Genomic DNA, 18,999 nt, shown 5'->3' on the forward strand with positions numbered 1-18,999 from the left:
GTGAAGCGAAAACCTTCCAGTCCCAGCCAGCTTCGTGTTCCCGCACTGCAGTGACGCATCTTCCGCGGTACAACACGATCTTTGGCAGCACATTAGTGACGTCAGCAGCCTCGTTTAGCACTCTCACCCCCCGACAGTTAGTGGTCGTCCTGCCCTCGCTGGTCCATTGAACCGTTCAGCTGTGGCCGCAGGTGCAAAAGGAACCCGCTGTGTTCCTGCCTCGCGCCGCGACCCTTCACGTCACCGCACACGCACACACACACACACCGTCAGTCACGACGTGTTAGTTTTGTAGCCTGTTCGCTGGAGGGGAGACAACACCGGAACAGGAGGTGACAACAAGTGACAGCAGCTGTGATTGACAGGTAGGTCGGCGCTCTGTCGCTGAACACACACACACACGTACATACACACTTACAGTAAACATGAATGAAACACTTCTTTACGTTTGTATCTCCATACTGAGTTTGTACTGTTGTACCGGTTGTTCGTGTCGTGGGACGTTGTGCTCTTCAGTTTGTGAGACTGCTGCTACTGTTGTTGTGTGGCGGGAAGCAGCCAGCAGGTGAGAGAGAGCTGCTGCTGTCCCTACCTGTGTTGAGAAACACACACTAATGCAACCTCACTCACTCCCCCACGTAACCAACATCTGCTTAAATAATTATAAAAAAAACGCGAGATGTAGGGCTGAACGATTTAATAAATAAAATAAAATACATGTGTTGCGATTGGAATTGTATTGTATTTTGAAAGAAAGTTAATAAAATCAAACCTTGAATCCTGAGACTTTAATCTCAGAATTTTGACTTTATTCTGAAAGGTCTGACTCTCAGGAACAATGTATATATATATATATATATGGAACATACATAGTTCACAATATAAACATAGTTATGATGCAAATTAAATCTATTAAAAAAATAACAACAATAACAACCCAGAGAAAACTCATAACATCATAACCACTTTGATTGGTGGGCTACATGTGGCCTGCGAGCCGAGAGTTTGACAGTGCTTTTTACTGTGTTATAGATTCAAAACGAGATGGAACACATACCTTTGAAATATTAACAACTACTTGCTAATGCAGGAGTGTCAAACATACGGTCAGAGGGTCCAATCTGGCCCACAGGATGAATTTGTCAAATGTTTCTCTAAAATTAGCATTGTCATTGCTAAACACCACACAGGGCTTTAATCGTCTTGTACATAGATCTATCAAAAATAGAATAATTATTACAAAAACTGTGACTGTGTTAATGAATGAATAAGAGTACTAAGTACTTATAAAGTACTTATTTCATTCACTTAATAAATAATAGGCTTTCCCCTGGAGTTCACATTGTTTTTGATTTGATTTTCATTTGACAATGATTAAGCCTTTCTAGTACTGCAGCTCTGATTGGGATTAACATGACAAGTTTTGTAGAGCTGAAACAATTGCTCGATTAATTGATTATTAATAGATTACTAAATTAATCATCGGTTTGAAGCTTCTTTCATTATTAAAACAAGAATTCTGATTGTTTTAGCTTCTGAAATGTGAATATTTTCTTAATTTCTTTGCTCAATATAACAAAGAAATCATTAAAAGTGAATCATCATCATCATTTTGGTTTGTGGACTAAACAAGACATTCGAAAACATCATTTCCAGGTTTGAAAAAAACTGATCAACATTTTTTAACATTTTATGGACCAAAAGATGAATCGATTATTAGCGACAAAAATCATCACGGTTAATCAGGATACTGCGGTATAAAATGAAAAACACTGCAAAATAGACATTAAATACAGTCAACAAATATGTATAAAACTGTGCAAAATAATCATTAAATACAGTTGTAAAAGATGTACAGTACAAATAGACTTTGACTCACACAAACTCAGCAGGTCTTACAACTGGTACTGACATTTTAATGTAAAAATAAGCAGTCTCAAACTGCCCCAGTCTTAATTGTATTTTATTTTAAATATCATTTTTTTCCTATACAAGTATATGGAGAGAATCACTCACCTATACAATCATCACTCCTACATTCTGTCATTTTAATGGTGTAATTAATAAAGTAGCAAATGAATGCAAAACAGGTCTTCAAATCAGATACAAAGCTAATATGTTGGCAATAAGCATTTAATGTAGGTGATTGTAAGGTTAATTGAGAGGAAACTGCCTGTTAGTACTGGCTTGGTGCCCAGGGAGCTATAGTTCCAAATATGGGCAGTACCAACTCCCAACAGGATGTCACAATCTGCGTTAGTGTTGCACCTCCTTCCTCAATGAGTTCCAGATCACTGAAAACAGTTGATGAATGATGAGTCAGAACAATTCCAGCTATAGTTTATACTGCAAGTTCAAGTCAGTAATTAAGAATGACAGCCAGGGATGAGATGTCTTTTCCAGGAAATTGTTCAGTGCCGCCGCAAGCTTTTCTTTTTCAGATAATCTTTATGTCCTGTTAAGACATAAACCAATAATGAATGTCTCCTGTAAAGTCAAAGTCTGAAAAAAAGGTAGAACCTCCACTGTTAGCTGTGTAGGTAGTACTTGATTAAAATGACGTTTTAGTGTATTTTTAAAACGGCACTAAAACGCGACCTATACAACAATGATCCATGACCAGTTATTATTATTATAATAACCTTTATTCAACCCATTGAGATGAAAAGTCTCTTTTATTTAGCCACAGCACATAACAATTTCTATAAAGGGAGAATAAAACACAGATTCATGAAATATCAAAATATACATCATAAAATAGTCATCATTCAGTAATCAAACATGACATCGTCTTTGGAAATTGTTTACAGCCATATTTGACTGAGTTAATTGAGCAACATCCAGCTCTTTTAATAGTTTTCGCAAATGATTCTGAGCGAAAGGTGAAGCAAAGTGGGGCATCCTTCTTCCACAATTCAGCCTAATACATCGGAACATTTAATAGAAACACACCCTATTTTAATTAAATATATTGGCCCATAGATAAGATGATGAACCCAAGTTGGCCTTGTACTGTAGATAAAAATATGCCAGTAGTTAGTTGTGGGTCTACAGGTGGATTAGTGCAACACACAAAAGGCAATGATGTGTTGCTTTCCCTCTTCAGTGCATGTGCGTGTTTAATCAGGAAATGTATATGAAAAATGTAACATTGCATATCATCATCACCACATGTTTGCACGCGAGTCTCTATGAAGTACCTCATACCTTCTGTCGGTGTGGGACTACATGACTTCCTGTTTCCTCTGATGGGCAATATTGTGTTTCACTCTCGTCTTCACTGACTGACAGAGAAAGTAGAGCTGTACTGTGCTGTATCAAATGACCCAACAAGAGCAGCTTCCCTTTGTCCCCTGTGAAGAATACACAGTATTTGTCCTGGCCTGTCAGTCCCTCCCCTTTATACACACACAATAGCATGATTATTGTATATCATTCAGTGTCCCTATAAATCTCATAACAACAAGATTAGTTAACAACCATTGTAGCTAAAACTAACACAGCCAATACCTGCCCTACTATTATACCTAATATCTTATTCTCATTTATGTTTTAATGTTCAGTTCTTGGCCATGATCTATATTAGTTGAGGTACTTCAGTGTCGACTCAAGTGATGGACCAACCAACCTTGTGTAACCTTAAAACACCATTACAGTTCAGCTGATGGTGGCAGAAGGTAACAGTTCAAACCTCCCTGTCTCCACAGACACCATGAGCATTCCTGTGTCATATGGGATATAAAAACTCACAGTCTGATGTGTCCAGAGGTCGGCAGTGGACACTTTGCAATTTGCCGTCACAATTATCCTCACCAAATTATTGCAATTCATGATATTATTATGATAATTGTATCATTTAACACAGGTTTGAACATAGACAATTCTACAATTGAGCCTACTATGATTAATATCCGCAGGCTTTAAGAAAATGTGCACAGTTACGGACGACTGTTCATTTGTGTGTACATTATCTGATGAAACTGATGTAAGAAAACAACTTTACTGATGTTACTAAAAGTTTAAAAACAAAAATACATGAATAAAGATGCTTATTTTTTTTAGCGACAGCTCAATGGATAGCCTGTGACTAACAGGCTAGGAGTTGCTGTCTGTCTGGAACTCATTCCCCCAGGTTTTGCCTGTCGACATTAGATTGTGAGTTTATAGTCTGACAAACGTTAGATACTTACAATTAAGACAGACAGCGATTCCAAGCCTGTGACTAGTACTTCCAGCCATTGAGCTGTCACTCCAAAACTTGAACCAAATCGCCAGAATCGCCAACCAAAAACCATGTGTATTTTCAAACAAATGAAATACAATATTTTTGAATGATTAAATCGATATTTTATTTGCAATTTGTGTATTTTGAGGTTCATTTTGAAAATATTTACACAAATCTAATTCCATACTGGTATACACATACAAATGCTCCCTCAACCAGGTCTGATTACAAATAATGTCTCAGTCCTGTCCTCGAACTTAAACAGACACAGAATAATAACAACAACGAAAGTCACCAAAACTCACAACCTCACCCCAGTGGCAGCAATCCACCATGTTGGAGAAAGCATGGCCTCAGACTTGGAGGTGCTGATTCATCCTCACTGCCCAGTAACTGCATAATAGGACAACTAACATCACATTAAATCCACTCCTTAGAGAATATGAGTAAACACAGTTCTTTTGTTGCTCTGTGGTGGATTAGCTGACCTCACTTCTTGAACATGTAGTGTTTTAAGTGGCCTCTCTTCATAGTTGTGTGCATGCAGTAGTTTATTTTGGGCCTTTCGTGCACTCTCCAGGGACAGGGTGGTGTTTGTTTGTCTTTATGTGCCAGGGTGGGGGCAGCAGCCATGAACCACCTTCTCCTCCCTGTCCAACCCACGGACTGACTGTTGCATAACAAAATGCAAAATCCACCGTGGTCACATGATGTCTCCCTCTGGCATGTTAACAGATTGCTGTCAATAGGAAAAGATGTTGCTTACTACTTTAGCCTCCGTTGCAAATGCATGAGTGGTGCACGTGGATAAGTTAATGACATGCCTGGGTGTTTTTGTTGTGTGATTTAAAAGCTGGGTTGGGTATGTTTGTTTACGGTTCATACCTTTTTTGAGCTTGTATATGTTTAAGTGTGTGTTTCTGTGGTGAATGCTAACCTCGCACTCTTCAGCTACATACATAGTCTGTTTTCTGGCGGACAAAGGAGTCATTTGTGGAGAGTACGGAGGGTGGAAGAATGGCTCGGTCTTTCTCCTTGTTGTGAACCTCTCCTCTGACACTGTAGGCTCCAGTCAGCTACTTTACTAGGTGGTGGGTGGACTGTGTCCGTGTGTGTCTGTGTGAATCGCATTGATTCATTCATACTGCCCTCTCCTGCACAGGGCCCCTCAGGCATTTCTACCCCAGCCCACAGACCTGGATTGGAACAATGTCAAGTTAAATTTACATCCAGCTTTGGAAGCTGCTTCCGGTTGCAGCTCAATAGGTTATTGATTCATCAGGTCACAGTAAAACCAAAGTTTCATATTTTCTGTCTGTACTTCAACTTATGGTATAGTAGTTATCATTAATGAACTGTTAATCAAACATATCAGAATCCTACTGCGAGAGTGGTTTCACTTTACACTTTTTTCAGTTTTGCAATAGTGTCTCTGTGGTTAATCCAGTTCAGGTGTTGTCAGCGCTGTGGTGATGTGTGTCGAGTGTGAGTGGGTGGAAGGTTGTTGCTGAAGGCTTGGTAGTGAAGCAGAACTTCACTGTAAAAGACACAGTTTCATTTGCCTTGAAATGGGAAGATGAAGATGAGAAAGGAAATATCATTTCTTTGTAAGAACTCAAACATCCACTCATGTGGTTAAACAATATGTTGGCTCATCATGTACTTACGTTTTGTTTTGTTAAATAGAGAGTAGACTTTTTTTGGAGATATCAGATCAGGATAACTGACTGTTTTGTCTTTTGTTCTACTCTAGACTGCTGTCAGTATCTAAAGAAGAAATAAGTCATTATTATCATGCTGAGAAATGACATAATTTTCTGTATAAACCTTTTAAACCTGTCTATGACCATGGATCAGACTCAAGTGGTGACTGGCTATATCTGAACTCCTGTTTTGAAGCCTCCAGAATTGCGATGTTGACAACTGAACACACCAGGCTTCTATCGGACAGTACCAGCTGTCAGTCATGTTTTGTCATGTCTTTATCATATATTTTCCTCAAAATGGGAACATAATTTACACTTTTTTTCTGGAATAGATTATTATTGAAATGTAAAAATGTTTCTTTACTTTCTTTTTAGGATATTAAATCTCACACTTTTTTTTTTCTGTTGTTGTTTTTCAGGCAGTTTTTTTCAGCATTCCACGGGGGCTTGTATTGACCAATGGATGGAGATGAAATCATGGAAGTGTGAGCTTGTCTCGCAGTGCCATGGATTCTGGGCCTCATCTGCATGTGGTTGGCCTTATGTCATCAACCTGAGAGCAGCTTCTCCAGTGTCGCACAGGACCGTGGACTCAAACCAGGAGACAAAACCAGGTTCCTATCATTTAAATATTGCAATGATAATGTGTTATTGTATTGTATTCGCTACATGTTATAACCCTGGGTTAAACATTATTTCTGATTCATATTGCTTGTCATTCAAAATATCTGATATCAAGTATATTTTATATCTTGCAAAACTTATGAAACCATGACTTATTATCTTAACTTCACCCTGAATATACAGATGTATGTTGTAAATGGAAACTTAGTATTTTAAGACTTAAGTGTCTCAGTGAGGGGAATAAGTGACGTGTGCGTGTGTATGTATGTGTGTGTGAAAATGCAGAGAAGCAAACACAGGGGATGACGTGATGCTGGTGAGTTCAGGATACTACTGTTACTGTTGCACAATCATACATTTAAAAACAGAAAATGGATGTGGGTGCAGTGGCTAAAATTGTTGCCTCATAGCAAGAAGGTTGCCAGTTTGGATCCTGTTCAGACCGATGGCCTTACTGTGTACGTGGAGTTTGCATATTCCTCCCGTGTGTGCGTGGGTCCTCTCTGGGTTCTCCGGTTTCCTCCCTCAGTTCAAAAACATGCAGAGGTTAATTGGACACTAAACTTGAGTGTAGGTGTGAGTGTGAGAATGAATGGTTGTTTGTCTCTGTATGTTCGCCCTATGATGACAGTGCAGTGCATATTTCTTTGTGTTTCCATTGATAACTGGCCACAATGATTCCATTCTTTGGTAACCTTCCTTTGGGGTGCCAGAGTAAAATGGTATGATACGGTTAGACTAGCTCCAACCATGACTGATTTGTCTGATTGGAGAAAACGTCACTCCTGTGCGATAGTTGTAAATATCCCATGGAAGTGAGGCAAACACTTACAGTCTATTCTCATACAGAGCTCAATGTATTTTTGAGACAAACAGCAGGAAACAAACCAATCAGGAAAAAAAAGGTATATGTATGTATGTGTATATATATATATATGTATATGTATATGTATATGTATATGTGTGTGTATGTATGTATATATGTATATATATATATGTATATGTATATGTGTATGTGTATATATATATATATATATATATATATATATATATATATATATATATATACATATATATAGAAGTAGATTTTTTTACAGAGAGTAATGCAATTGTTGGGTATATATGGATTGGGTGGATTAGTGGGATGCTCTAAAAATAAGTGTAAATATAAAAAACAAATGTGAATATAAATGAGCGCTATAAATATAAATAAATTGTACAGATTATTATATACAGATAAGGTGAAGTGAATACTGTATATTAATAGACATATGGATAAATATATACAGATTTCCAGAATATTTTACAGATTGTGGACATATTTTACAGGTTGATAGCTTATTGAGGTGGTATAAACATTCTTCATAATAAATAAACAAACAAGAGAAACTATTCAGTGGTAACCACTGAGGTTCATTAGAGTAGTGTGTGTGTGTGTGTGTACTCATGCATTTTGTGAGTAGGTGCACTCACTTAAGTTTTGTTGGTCCTCACAAAGATACCCATACAAGAACACACACACACACACACACACATATGATGAATGAGCGAATGCAGGTTGTTTTTCTTATCAGTGGCAGACCATCAGCGTTTAGCCCAGTAAATGGCTCTATAATTGGAGCAGGGTTGAGGACAGGAGGAGTGACAGCCTTGTTAAAGATGCTTATCTCATAGAACTGTTAAGGTCAGGTCAAGCCTCCTTCCTCTGCCGCAGAGGATAGTCCTCGCTACAAAGGTCTGATGTCTGTCTCGTACTGTAATTTAACACACAGTGTGTCATTTCTGCTGCTAACGGCCTCTCATTCAAAGCAATTACAAAGGACCTAGTTTGATGACGTTGGGCAGCACCGTGGGATCATGGGAAGTCTTGTTTGATTCTCCTGTCTGTTTGCATTTTTTGATGCTGAGTCGTCGTGATCCATTAGACAAATACACAGAATAAAATAGAAAACACAAATGACAACAAACTGGCTAACTACCAGATACTGTATTTCTTCTGTACTCAGGTGTTTCGCCCTGGAAGTTATAGCAGAGATGGTTAAATGGATGACGTCAATAAAAAGTAGATGTTTTGGCTAATAATATGAAGTACATTCCATAACAAAATCTATAACTTATTAACATTTTAATGCAGAAATGGTGCATATTATATCTTCAAGTGTAACTTCGACCTACTTAATACCAGTATTTGGAAAATAAAATAAACTGAGTGATTTTCATTTTCTTTTTTTTGATATGAGCAATGTTGGTGAAGATGTGACCTTGATGACCTTCCCCTCTTGTTACCGTTGTAATGTGAAGTTCTGGAAACTGCTGTTGTTTGGCTATTATGGGCACACACAATCGAAAAGTTTCCGAAACACACATTTATATACACCAGCCCAGGTCCAATTTGTTTTTTCCAAAATATAAGAATATAAGAATTGCTCTTTCAATAGAAAGAAAATAATTGGCATCCTGTGAAAGATACTATCCTGTCTACTTACTAGTTTCCTACTCAGTTTCTGTAGGTCTTTGTGGTTAACGGTTAGTTTAGGTTTCGTAATGTGTTGTGATGTGAAGACACAAATGCCGTTTGTGTCCTTGAGAGATTCAGTGTCATGCAGGAGTAAAATAAAGAGTGATGGTGGGAAGAAAGTTGGACTTGAGTGGTGTTTGGGAAGGAGGGAGGAAGCTCTCAGAATAGAACACTGTCCAGTGACTGTGCTTTTTGCGGAGAGTGTCTCTAAATGCTTGGAGGGCCTGGGGGGCCCAGACTGACAGAGGAGAACTAGAAGGAAAGAGAGCCCCAGGAAACCTGTGTGTGTGTGTGTGTGTGTGTGTGTGTGTGTATGTGTGTCCACGTATTACTAATGTTGTGGGGACCTAAACCTGTTTACACAGTCACATTATGGGGACTTGTCTTCCTTGTGGGGACAAAAAGCAAGTCCCCATAACGTAAATTACTACATTTTAAGGTGAAGGTATGTTTTAAGGTTAGGCTGAGATTGAGATTAGGGTTAGGGTTAGGATTAGGATTAGGCCAGTAGTAATTGTGGTTATGGTTAGAGTAAGTCTCCAGGAAATGAATGTAAGTCAATGCAATGTCCCCTCATGTCATGAATGTCGAACGTGTGTGTGTGTGTGTGTGTGTGTGTGTGTGTGTGTGTGTGTGGAGTGGGGGGTGAGAGGACAGTGTTTTTTTAACCCTGAACTTACATCCGGCTGTCACACCATACTCACACCCCCATTGCACCAGACTTCTTACTCCTCCATCAGTCCACTAGCAGACCAGTTTCCACATGCTTCTCTGTCTGTTTCTTCTCTCTTTTCTTAGTATTCCCTTCACTGTTGACTGTTCCTCTTTCTATATTTTCGTCGTTTTCTGTTCCCTCACAGAAATACAGAGGTGTTGCATTACCATCACCCCCGGCCGACAGGTGTGCTGTCTCTCACTTCCTGCTGTATTGTATGTTAGCTGGGTTGTTAACGCATTAGGTTTCCTGATTAAGTGACTCTGTAATAGATCACCTTGTGACACTGGTAACTGAGACTAAAAGACGAGAGCTTCTCTGAGTTTTAAATTTAAGTTCTGCTCTACTGTCTGAAAAATTAACCTCTCATAAACGACCAGTATGGACTTGTGACGAGCCCTGCAATCACAATCTGGCTCAAACTGAATATGGATCACCTGCACCTCATGTCATTGTTATTTCTATGAGCTCTCCCTCTAACATAGCCAATCTCTGGTTTTGTTTAAGTTGCGTGTGTATGTGTCGTCAATCCAAAAGTCATTATATTCAAACTAGAAACTTTGGTTAAATGTCACGTGTCTGCCACCCCTGCATCTTTACTTCATAAAAGGGACATTCAGATATTTTAAAATCTGGCTGTTAGGCGATATAAACGTACAATTATATGATGATATTAAAAACGTCTATGATAAAGGTATTAGTGACGATTTTAGAAAATACAATAGTGAACAATGATTGATATTATGCGTCTGCAGCAGCAACAGGCTAGTGTCATGTGTCACCAATGGCGCGTTTCCATCGGCTCTACTTGCCTCGCCTCGCCATGCCAAGGCACGGTTTAAGTAGCGTTTCCACTAGCATAGTACCTGGTACCAGGTACTATTTTTAGTATATTTAGGTTCCAAAAGCTTGCTGAGTAGGTTCTATGCGATGACTGGTCAGATTGTGAACGTGATCAGAACGTGGATTAATCTCCAACAACTACTTGGGAAATCTCTATATTTAACAGAGGAGTCTGTTAAAGTGGAGTTGTGTATTTAGGGACAGCGGCGGCGATCGCGAGTGGCATCACAGACCGCTGCCGCTGTGGGTCTGTGGAGTAGGAGGCTGTACCCCCGGGACGTGTGGACAGAAATCAAGTTGAAACTACAGTTTCACTCAGCTGTGCAGTAATGACTCCGCCCACGTTAAGTAGGTACTTTTTTTGTAGTGGAGATGCAACCTAATCGTGCCGTGTCGTCCGAGGCAAGGCGAGTAGAGCAGGTGGAAATATCCCACAAGAATGACTCCCACACCACAGTTCATACAAAGAATACTGGCGATTCTAGCTTGCAGGGACACAGGAGTGGCTGATCCACTGCCACCTCAACACTTGTTAGGTTCAATTGTGATTTCAGGTGTATGAAATCCCTTGTTCTGGTTTAGCAGAGCAACACAAATGAGCAAATAAGTTGGCAGTAGACCAGCAGCTCATATGTGCTAATAGCTGGTTTGGCTTTCAGCTCTGCTTGTTTGGAGTGGAGAAGGCCATGCTGTGGACCCTGCATCACGCATCACAGGAGTGCTCACACATAGATGTACTGTTTATATCAGGATTTCGATTTTTTTTTTTTGTCCTGTAAATATCTCTGTCCTTTTATATATTAAGGACTCTACATTGACTTCCACTCATTTGGAAAGCCTAAACAAAGGATTAAACCTAACCTCAACCGTAACCATTTCCTGCACAACCTTAACTACTTTTAAATCTTAGCCCTAAACCTAACCACTTCCTCAGAAATGAGGTTCTGTCTCATTGGGACCAGGTTTTGGTCTCCATAAGGCCTACTGGGCCTGACAAGATCAGTGTTTATACCAGAAAAGAGGTACCATACAACACACACACACACACACACACACACTGGGCTACAAGGTACAATGTGTTGTTTTCTCTCTTATCTCTGTTGTCTGCTCAGTCACACTCCTTCTGGGTAGATACAGGAAGCCAGAAGAGCAGCTTACACATTGACCTAATACTTACACTTACCACATGATGATGCAATTCATCAGTGTATATTGCAGAGACTGTGTTGCCACACGCACTTCCGTGCCCACACGTACTTTTACACAATAAGAAAAGCACATCAAATTTATTTTCATTTCAAGTTGGACAGATATCTCAAAAACTCATGATCAAGTACACATCTACATCCACAAACTAGGGATTTGTTATTATTGTACATCCTACACAGTAATATCTACAGTATGTTGTTTTGCTAAAGTCCTGATACACAATCTGTCATATTGTTCTTTGGCGGGGGAGAGAGCGTGTGTGGAGTGAAATAAGTAAACTGGCATGTTTTTCTGACTGACAAACTAAAGGGTAAACTGTTTGTATCACTTCTTGGGAGATATTTTTTTTCCCAAAAATAGATTGTTTTCCTGGAAACTGTGCACACAGACCTACCAGACAATTATTAATATTTAACCTGGCGTTGGTTTGAGCAGCATCCTGCAGCGTCTTCTCTCCGCTGCTGAATCACTCTTCTGAATCACCTTCTCCAGTGTTAAACTTTATTATGTTAATGTTAATTTGAAGGTTCTGTCTCCCCCCGCTGGCAGCTAGAGTAATTACACTGTTTGTGATTTCAGCAACATTTGCTTTCTTCTTTTACTGTAAGCCGTCTTTGAATGGAGAGTTTTTGGCATCAAGTTGTTTAGGCTGCACCATAGTTGTATCCTATATCATCTTAATGTTTCTGTGATTCCAGGCATGTGAACTGAGGGGTAGAATGAGTGTGTATGTTTGCTACTCTTCTGAGGACACTGCACTGACTTCCATTTATTTGGACAGCCTAAACAAAGCTTTATCCCTAACCTTAATCATAACTAGTTCATGCCTAATTTTAACCTTAACTTAACCAGGTCCTGAGAAATGAGGCTCAGCCTCATTAGGCTCAAGTTTTGGTCTCCACGGGGACTACTGGTCCTGACGAGGTCAGTATTTATGCCAGTAAAGGTCCTGAAGAGATAGCAAATACAAGTATGCACACTCAAAAGCCCTTTGCTTAATATATGACCAGGCATCTAGATGGCACTGAGTCAAAGAGAGCTTTACCTTCTGATGATTTGCATACCTCTTCACCTGTGACCTTGGCCCAAATGCACACACAGATTAAGTAGGACCCTCATCCCATCCCCTTGTTTCCCTAATCCTGTCCTCTGGTATTTTGCGTGGCCTGGTTTTGCTCCACAGGCTTTAGGTCACCCTCTTAAATCTCACCTGTTTAGCCTGCAGGGATGAGGGAAAGCCAACACCGCTCACACGCTCACGTGTCCCTTCAACACTTTATAGAAAGACAGCTTGAAAGCTGAGGATTATACAGCATAGGGGTATATCTATCTCTCACTCTCTCACGTTCATTCAAAAGCAAACATGCATCCCTCTCTTTGTCGCATACCTTTGTTCACAGTGGATTTGTCGAGCATGCCTGTTCCCCTCCGATTCAGCTGAAGTGGAAATCTTTCTAGGAAAGGGGTGATATGAGAGGATTTGCTGAAGGATAATGTTTCCCCTGACAACTCCGTATGAAATCTGTAGGTTTGACTCTGTGCCCACTGCCCAGTCAAACTGGGGACAACGTTCAACTCACACATATCACACATGTCTGCATATTCTCTCTTCTATCCTACATAGCTGTATACTACACAACAATACACATATTTTTTCTGACAGATATTGCAATTAATTTGGCTAAGCTTCAGTTCACTATTATATATATAGTATGACAACCTATATTAATCATCTCCAACATGTTATTTTTTAATTGGCATGGAACATCAAAAACAATTATCACAAAAGATGTGGCGTTGGTAATAATAAAAAAAAGTGACAAAAAAACAATTATTGCAATGAAAAACAATAGGTCCTTTCTGTAAACAATCTCTGACAGTTAAGTATAGACTCAGAGTCAGATGTGCTGCATAATAAATATCCTGAATTGCTGCTTCTGTATTTTCAAAACAGTTAATAATTCAGCCCTAACCAGCCACCCCAGGCCAGTGAGTCAATTACACCAACTAAAACACTTAATTAATAATAACAATAATAATAATGATACTACTACTACTACTACTACTAATAATAATAATCATAATAATGATAATTATAAGTATCACAATTACATTTTGATTTTCATAGCCTGCAGTTGTGATTAGGTGTATAATTCTGTTTATACTGGGCCTGGAAAATACAAGCCAGGACTACTACTGCGACTACAACATGAGAAACATTGCATTTTTTCTTTCTTGTCTTTATCGTTCATTATTATCATCATTTTGGGCACTTAATGGCTTAATTTGGCAGGAAATTAAAAAAAATATCATGAGGGCAGAGCCTTAATTCAATGTCAGGAAATTAGGAGAAAGCGTAACGACACACAAGAAAGATTTCCTCAACTCAAACCTTGTTTGCTGCAGTTTATGATCGACAGTGAGGAAGACACTGTACCCTTTCTCCACAGTCCACACCCTGACCACAGCTACATCAGCTTCCTCACTGGCCAATGACTTTTTTTTACTATGTCAACAGTTTCTCAGGAATACTGACCTAAGCGCAGTCGTGTAGTCATTGGTCAAACGTAACGTCTCCTTTCATATGGTTCTGAATCATCTGGGAGCATGTCTGCTGTTCTTCACTCTCAGGTGAAGTCATCGTCTGAATCAACACCGCTAATCTCTGAGCAGATATTTGTGGTTGGTGTTGCTTCCGTGGCTTTTTAAGAAGAAAAGCTTCTTTCGTGTTTGTGCTTTTTTGGTGTTGGTTGTTAAAGAGGATTCATGTGGAAAATCAGGTCTGGAACATATTTTAAGTTGAAGTATATGTGAAACTTATTGAAGCTGAATGTAAAGATGCAGCATCTCCTCTCATTTTAATTTTCATTTCTCTTTACTGGTGCAATATTTGTGAAAACACAATGTCTTGGATTTCAGGATGTATGAAGTGGGAGGGATAGCACAACATGAGTTGTGTTGACAGGGTAATGAGTTCTGGTAGGGAATTGCAGAGTTAGGAATGAACCCTCCGCTGCTTGATGTGGTTTTAAAAAATTCTTGTGTGTTGGAGAACTTACGATCATTGTGTTACGAATCAGCTCCGCAAACGTTTGCTACTTAATGTCACTGTGCAAGCTACAGGATGTGTCAACAGTTGCTAAATTTGTTTGTGTCTCAGAAGGAGAAAGTAACCACAATGATGCTATCAAGAGTTCCTCTGGTTAGGCGTGGCGTAGTTTTTCTGATTGTCTCATTAAAACATTTTTAATGTGGAATTCCTGCATTTTTTTGGGGCCCTGTGTTTATCTATGTGGGTGATGAATAGTACTCACATGGTCCAGTAGATCGGGTTTGTATTTTCTTTGTATTTTGTGCTTTTCTAAAACTGTTTCAGTGCTAGGGCTGAACGATTTTGAATAAATATCCAATTGCGATTGTTTTTGACTGAAATTGCGTTTTGCAATATGATTTGTGATATCGAGAGGGAATGTTACTTTTTGCATAATTATTAACATATTTAAAATGATTACTGTGTGATATTTGTGCACATCTGTGTGAAACAAAGATGTTTTCTTCAGTCTGTAGAGTATGATGTGTATAGGTCAGGACAATATTTAATCTTAAATGGCAATATTTCACACTTTTTGGCTTTAAGACATACTTCGCCTCCTGCGATTTGAAAATGGCGTTTTGTGATTTTTTTTTTTTTGGTCAGCCTTATTTAGTGGTAGATAATATTTGACATCTTATTTATTAGCCCTTGATCCTCTTGTTAATACAGATATAACATATTTGCAATAAAGTTTCTGTAAGCGCCAAGATAGACACACAGATACAGTACACCGTGACCTCTTCTGCTTTACTGTGAAATTGCTAGCTTGATTATATTTCCACGCTATGAGCTCTATATCAACAGTAGACATGAGGGATTTCATCCTGCTCCTGTTCAAAAGCTTACTCCTGCCCCCAGAGTCGACCCACCAACAGTCGTAAAGAGACTGGTGGGACCCAGGAGTCTGTATTTTAATCTTTAAGGACTTCAAATGCTCTTCGGGAGGGAGGGTTACAAGAACCACTGATGTTTGGGCTGGGAACTCTGTACTGTTACACCCACAGCCTGTCTGATGTGCTTCTCCATGCCGTCCATCATGAGGAGAGAGAAGGCGTTTATATGTTTTACCAGGCTCAGCTTTACCTTTCCCCTGACTCAAGATGGCTGACAAAACCTCTGGGGTCACATTATAGTCCTAGCATTTGTGTATTACAGGGTTATTTTTCCACATTCTAAAATAAATTTAAGTTATCAATAGGTGGGAAAAACTGCATAAAGTGCAGTTAAGTCACCGCTCAGTACAAAAACAAAGTGTGGCAGTTGGTGGAGGATGTTAAAAATGTGGAAGTTCGGCGAGTCAGGAACATGTCGAAATACATCCACACAATGTAAAAAACAAAAAAAACATGCAACAATGCCTTATTCTTATTATACTGAACTGTCATACCGCCTGTTGTGGAGCATGTTGACTTCATCGGGGGGGGAGGTAAACGGCAGCATTAACATCACTTCAATTCATATCCGTCTCTCTTTGAAAGATCTGATATCGATTCCTAAAATCCTTAAATCAGTCTTTTAATAGATGCCATTTCCTGTATCCTCTGCACAAATCTTGACCGCTGTGGTCTCACACGACTCTGAGCTGTCTGTTAGACCACTTGTAAATTACTCTAAATTGTCCTGAACTTTAGTCGGTTTGAATTGTCAGCTATGACTGTACCCTGTCATTTAAAGTAAAAAGTACTACATCGGGGTTCATTTTCACTGCAAATATTGATATTTTAATCATGCACCAGAATAAACTGACAGTCTGTAGACGGATAAGAAGCATTCTGGCAAAGCCACACTTGAAGCCTCCAAGCTTTACTCAGACATTACTGCACAGACTGAGCAGATACGGCTCATTGATGTAGGATTCAGATGTAATAAGTGGTTCATGGGCAGAGAATTTGCTGCATGGCACTGCCTTGTAGACGTCGTGTGATGAATTCAGTGATGCAGCTTTCCGTCTTGTGAACAACTGCATACACATACTCATACTCTGTCTTTTTTTTCACGACACACCACAGTATATGTTTGCTAGACATATCTGCATTATTGCATATTTTCTGTCATGTGTGACAGCCAGCTTCTAGAGGAGCTGATTCAACGACAGAGGAGAGGCAGAGGAATGAGAGGGAAGACGCGAACGGGACAGAAGAGAGAGCGTCTAGTGTCTAGGATGAGAAAGAGGGAATGGAGAGTGAGCATGTGAAAAGGAGGGTCTATTGGTGGATGAGTTCTCTCTGTGGCTGTCATTAAGATGTGTTAATGGTGGTGGTTATAGTCACACACAGCTTGGGAAAGACCAGGAGGTACACACACATGCACACGCTATTCTTTTATTCTATTTTCCTCTCGGTCCAGATGTCCTTCCAGCAATCATCCAGATGGCCTGGACACCCTCCTTATATTGGAGAGGTGCTTTTGACGCACACACACATTCACACAAAAATGCACAAAGCAGCATGTCCGTGTTTTTCTCCCTCTCAGAGGGAAGATTAACTCTCCTCATTAGGGCTCCCCCGCCTCTGGCCCTTGTCTCTCCTCCCCCTCCCTCTCCTGTCGGCCTGCATTGCTGTCATTGGCTGCTTCTGTCAGGACCACTGCTGACTGGAACGCTGTGACCACAGCACACAGGCGAGTAGGGAGGAGGTGGGATGATGGCTGATGTTGCCACGGTAATAGAGGAGGCGATCATTCACCAAATCATTGAGCTGGGGCTGAAATGGAAAAACATTGAGTGGAGGGGTGTGGGGTGTGGAAAGCGGGTTAGCGGGTGAAGGGCTGTACAGAGGAGTGCAGGGGGAAAAACAATAACAACAACAATGAGGGACAAGACATCGACTGAGCAACCAGGAAGTCCATTTAGGACAAAGCGGCGTTGAAAATCTTATCAGACGATAGTCTGGATAGTCATAGCTGAGCTGCCTGTTCGATTGGACAGCTGCTCAAGATCTGTGGGTGAAAAAAACAGAAGCACACAAAGGAAGGATGAACAAAACACAGATGATGGAAAGCAGCTCCGGGACGATGTCTCCTCTTCTCTGCTGTGATATTTCACTCCTGATGAGAAGTGAGAGGAGGTAAGCTGGATGGAGTGATGCCCTGGGCACAGAAATAGAAAGAGGGAGCGAGGGGGGCATCGTTAGATATGAAAAGCATGCGTCAGCAGTAAGGCAAGGCGGACAAGAGCAGTCGGAGAGCGAGAGAGAGAGAGAGAGCAAAGACGAGCGAAGTAGAGCAAGAGAGAGATTGAGGGTAGAAGTTATTGTCGTGGCATCAGATGGGACGACTGAAATAGAGCCTGACAGATTTGTCACCTCAAAGTGCCACACCTTGGCTGCTTCATCCTAATGCTCCATCCTGACTGCAGCAGCACTGAGGACCCACACTGAATTTCCTTGCCTTTATGGACAATGAGACGCTTTGCACTTTGATGATGTGATGCAAAAAAGGGACCCTTTTTGAAACTACTTCTTTTTAACAAAGCGGAGGAGGAAAAAAATTGCTGCCTGCACAAAACAAAGTGAAAATATGGACTCTGTTGATTCTGCACCAAGAATGATTATCTGCAGAGGAATCAATTTGTGAAATCACTGGTCAGTCAGTGAATGTGTTTCCACCGTGTGAAAATGAGGAAAGCATTGTCTGGCCGTTATAAACAAATGCTGACTCAACCTTAAAAGAAGACAATGAAGGTGGGAGTCACAGGAACGGAGTACTTGGCTGAAGCAACACTGTTCTGTAACTGATGTCCAGAATTCTGTACTTGTCCTCTTAATGACAGCTGAGGCCGCCTGACTAACTGACCGACTGACTGACCGGCTCAGTGCGTGGGTTGCTCGCTGACTGGAATCTGAGGACTTTGAGGACACCTAGCCCCGGGCAGATAGTGACTGAGTGGTAGCTCAGCTCCGTGCTCCATGATGGGGGAGACGGCAGAATACCAGAGGCTGCAGGAGACCTTGGAGCCTGATTACCAATGTCTGCCCAGTGATGACGAAGAGGTACACCTCTACACTTCATTTGATTACACTGCACTCGTCCTGCCTCACAGACTTTTCAGCTGGTTTTATGAATCCT

At 40.3% G+C, this 18,999-nt stretch overlaps 1 protein-coding gene across 2 annotated transcripts in view; it reads left to right on the top strand.

Annotated features, from left to right (window-relative positions):
- Positions 1-109: 109 nt before the first annotated feature.
- Positions 110-18,999, top strand: part of LOC122767732 (activated CDC42 kinase 1-like) — a 48,648-nt gene continuing 29,758 nt past the window's right edge. Inside the window, exons 1-2 of one of the 2 annotated variants that reach the window (XM_044023207.1) lie at positions 110-365; positions 6,351-6,545. Coding sequence is in view for 1 of the 2 variants with exons in the window: in XM_044023198.1 (XP_043879133.1) it covers positions 18,840-18,923 (84 nt within the window). In the remaining variant the exon portion in view is untranslated. Of the gene's footprint in view, positions 366-6,350; positions 6,546-16,244; positions 18,924-18,999 lie in introns of those variants that run through there. The other variant, XM_044023198.1, reaches the window with a different exon arrangement.

This window comes from Solea senegalensis, linkage group LG1, assembly GCF_019176455.1.
Source record: "Solea senegalensis isolate Sse05_10M linkage group LG1, IFAPA_SoseM_1, whole genome shotgun sequence".
Lineage (NCBI taxonomy): Eukaryota > Metazoa > Chordata > Actinopteri > Pleuronectiformes > Soleidae > Solea > Solea senegalensis.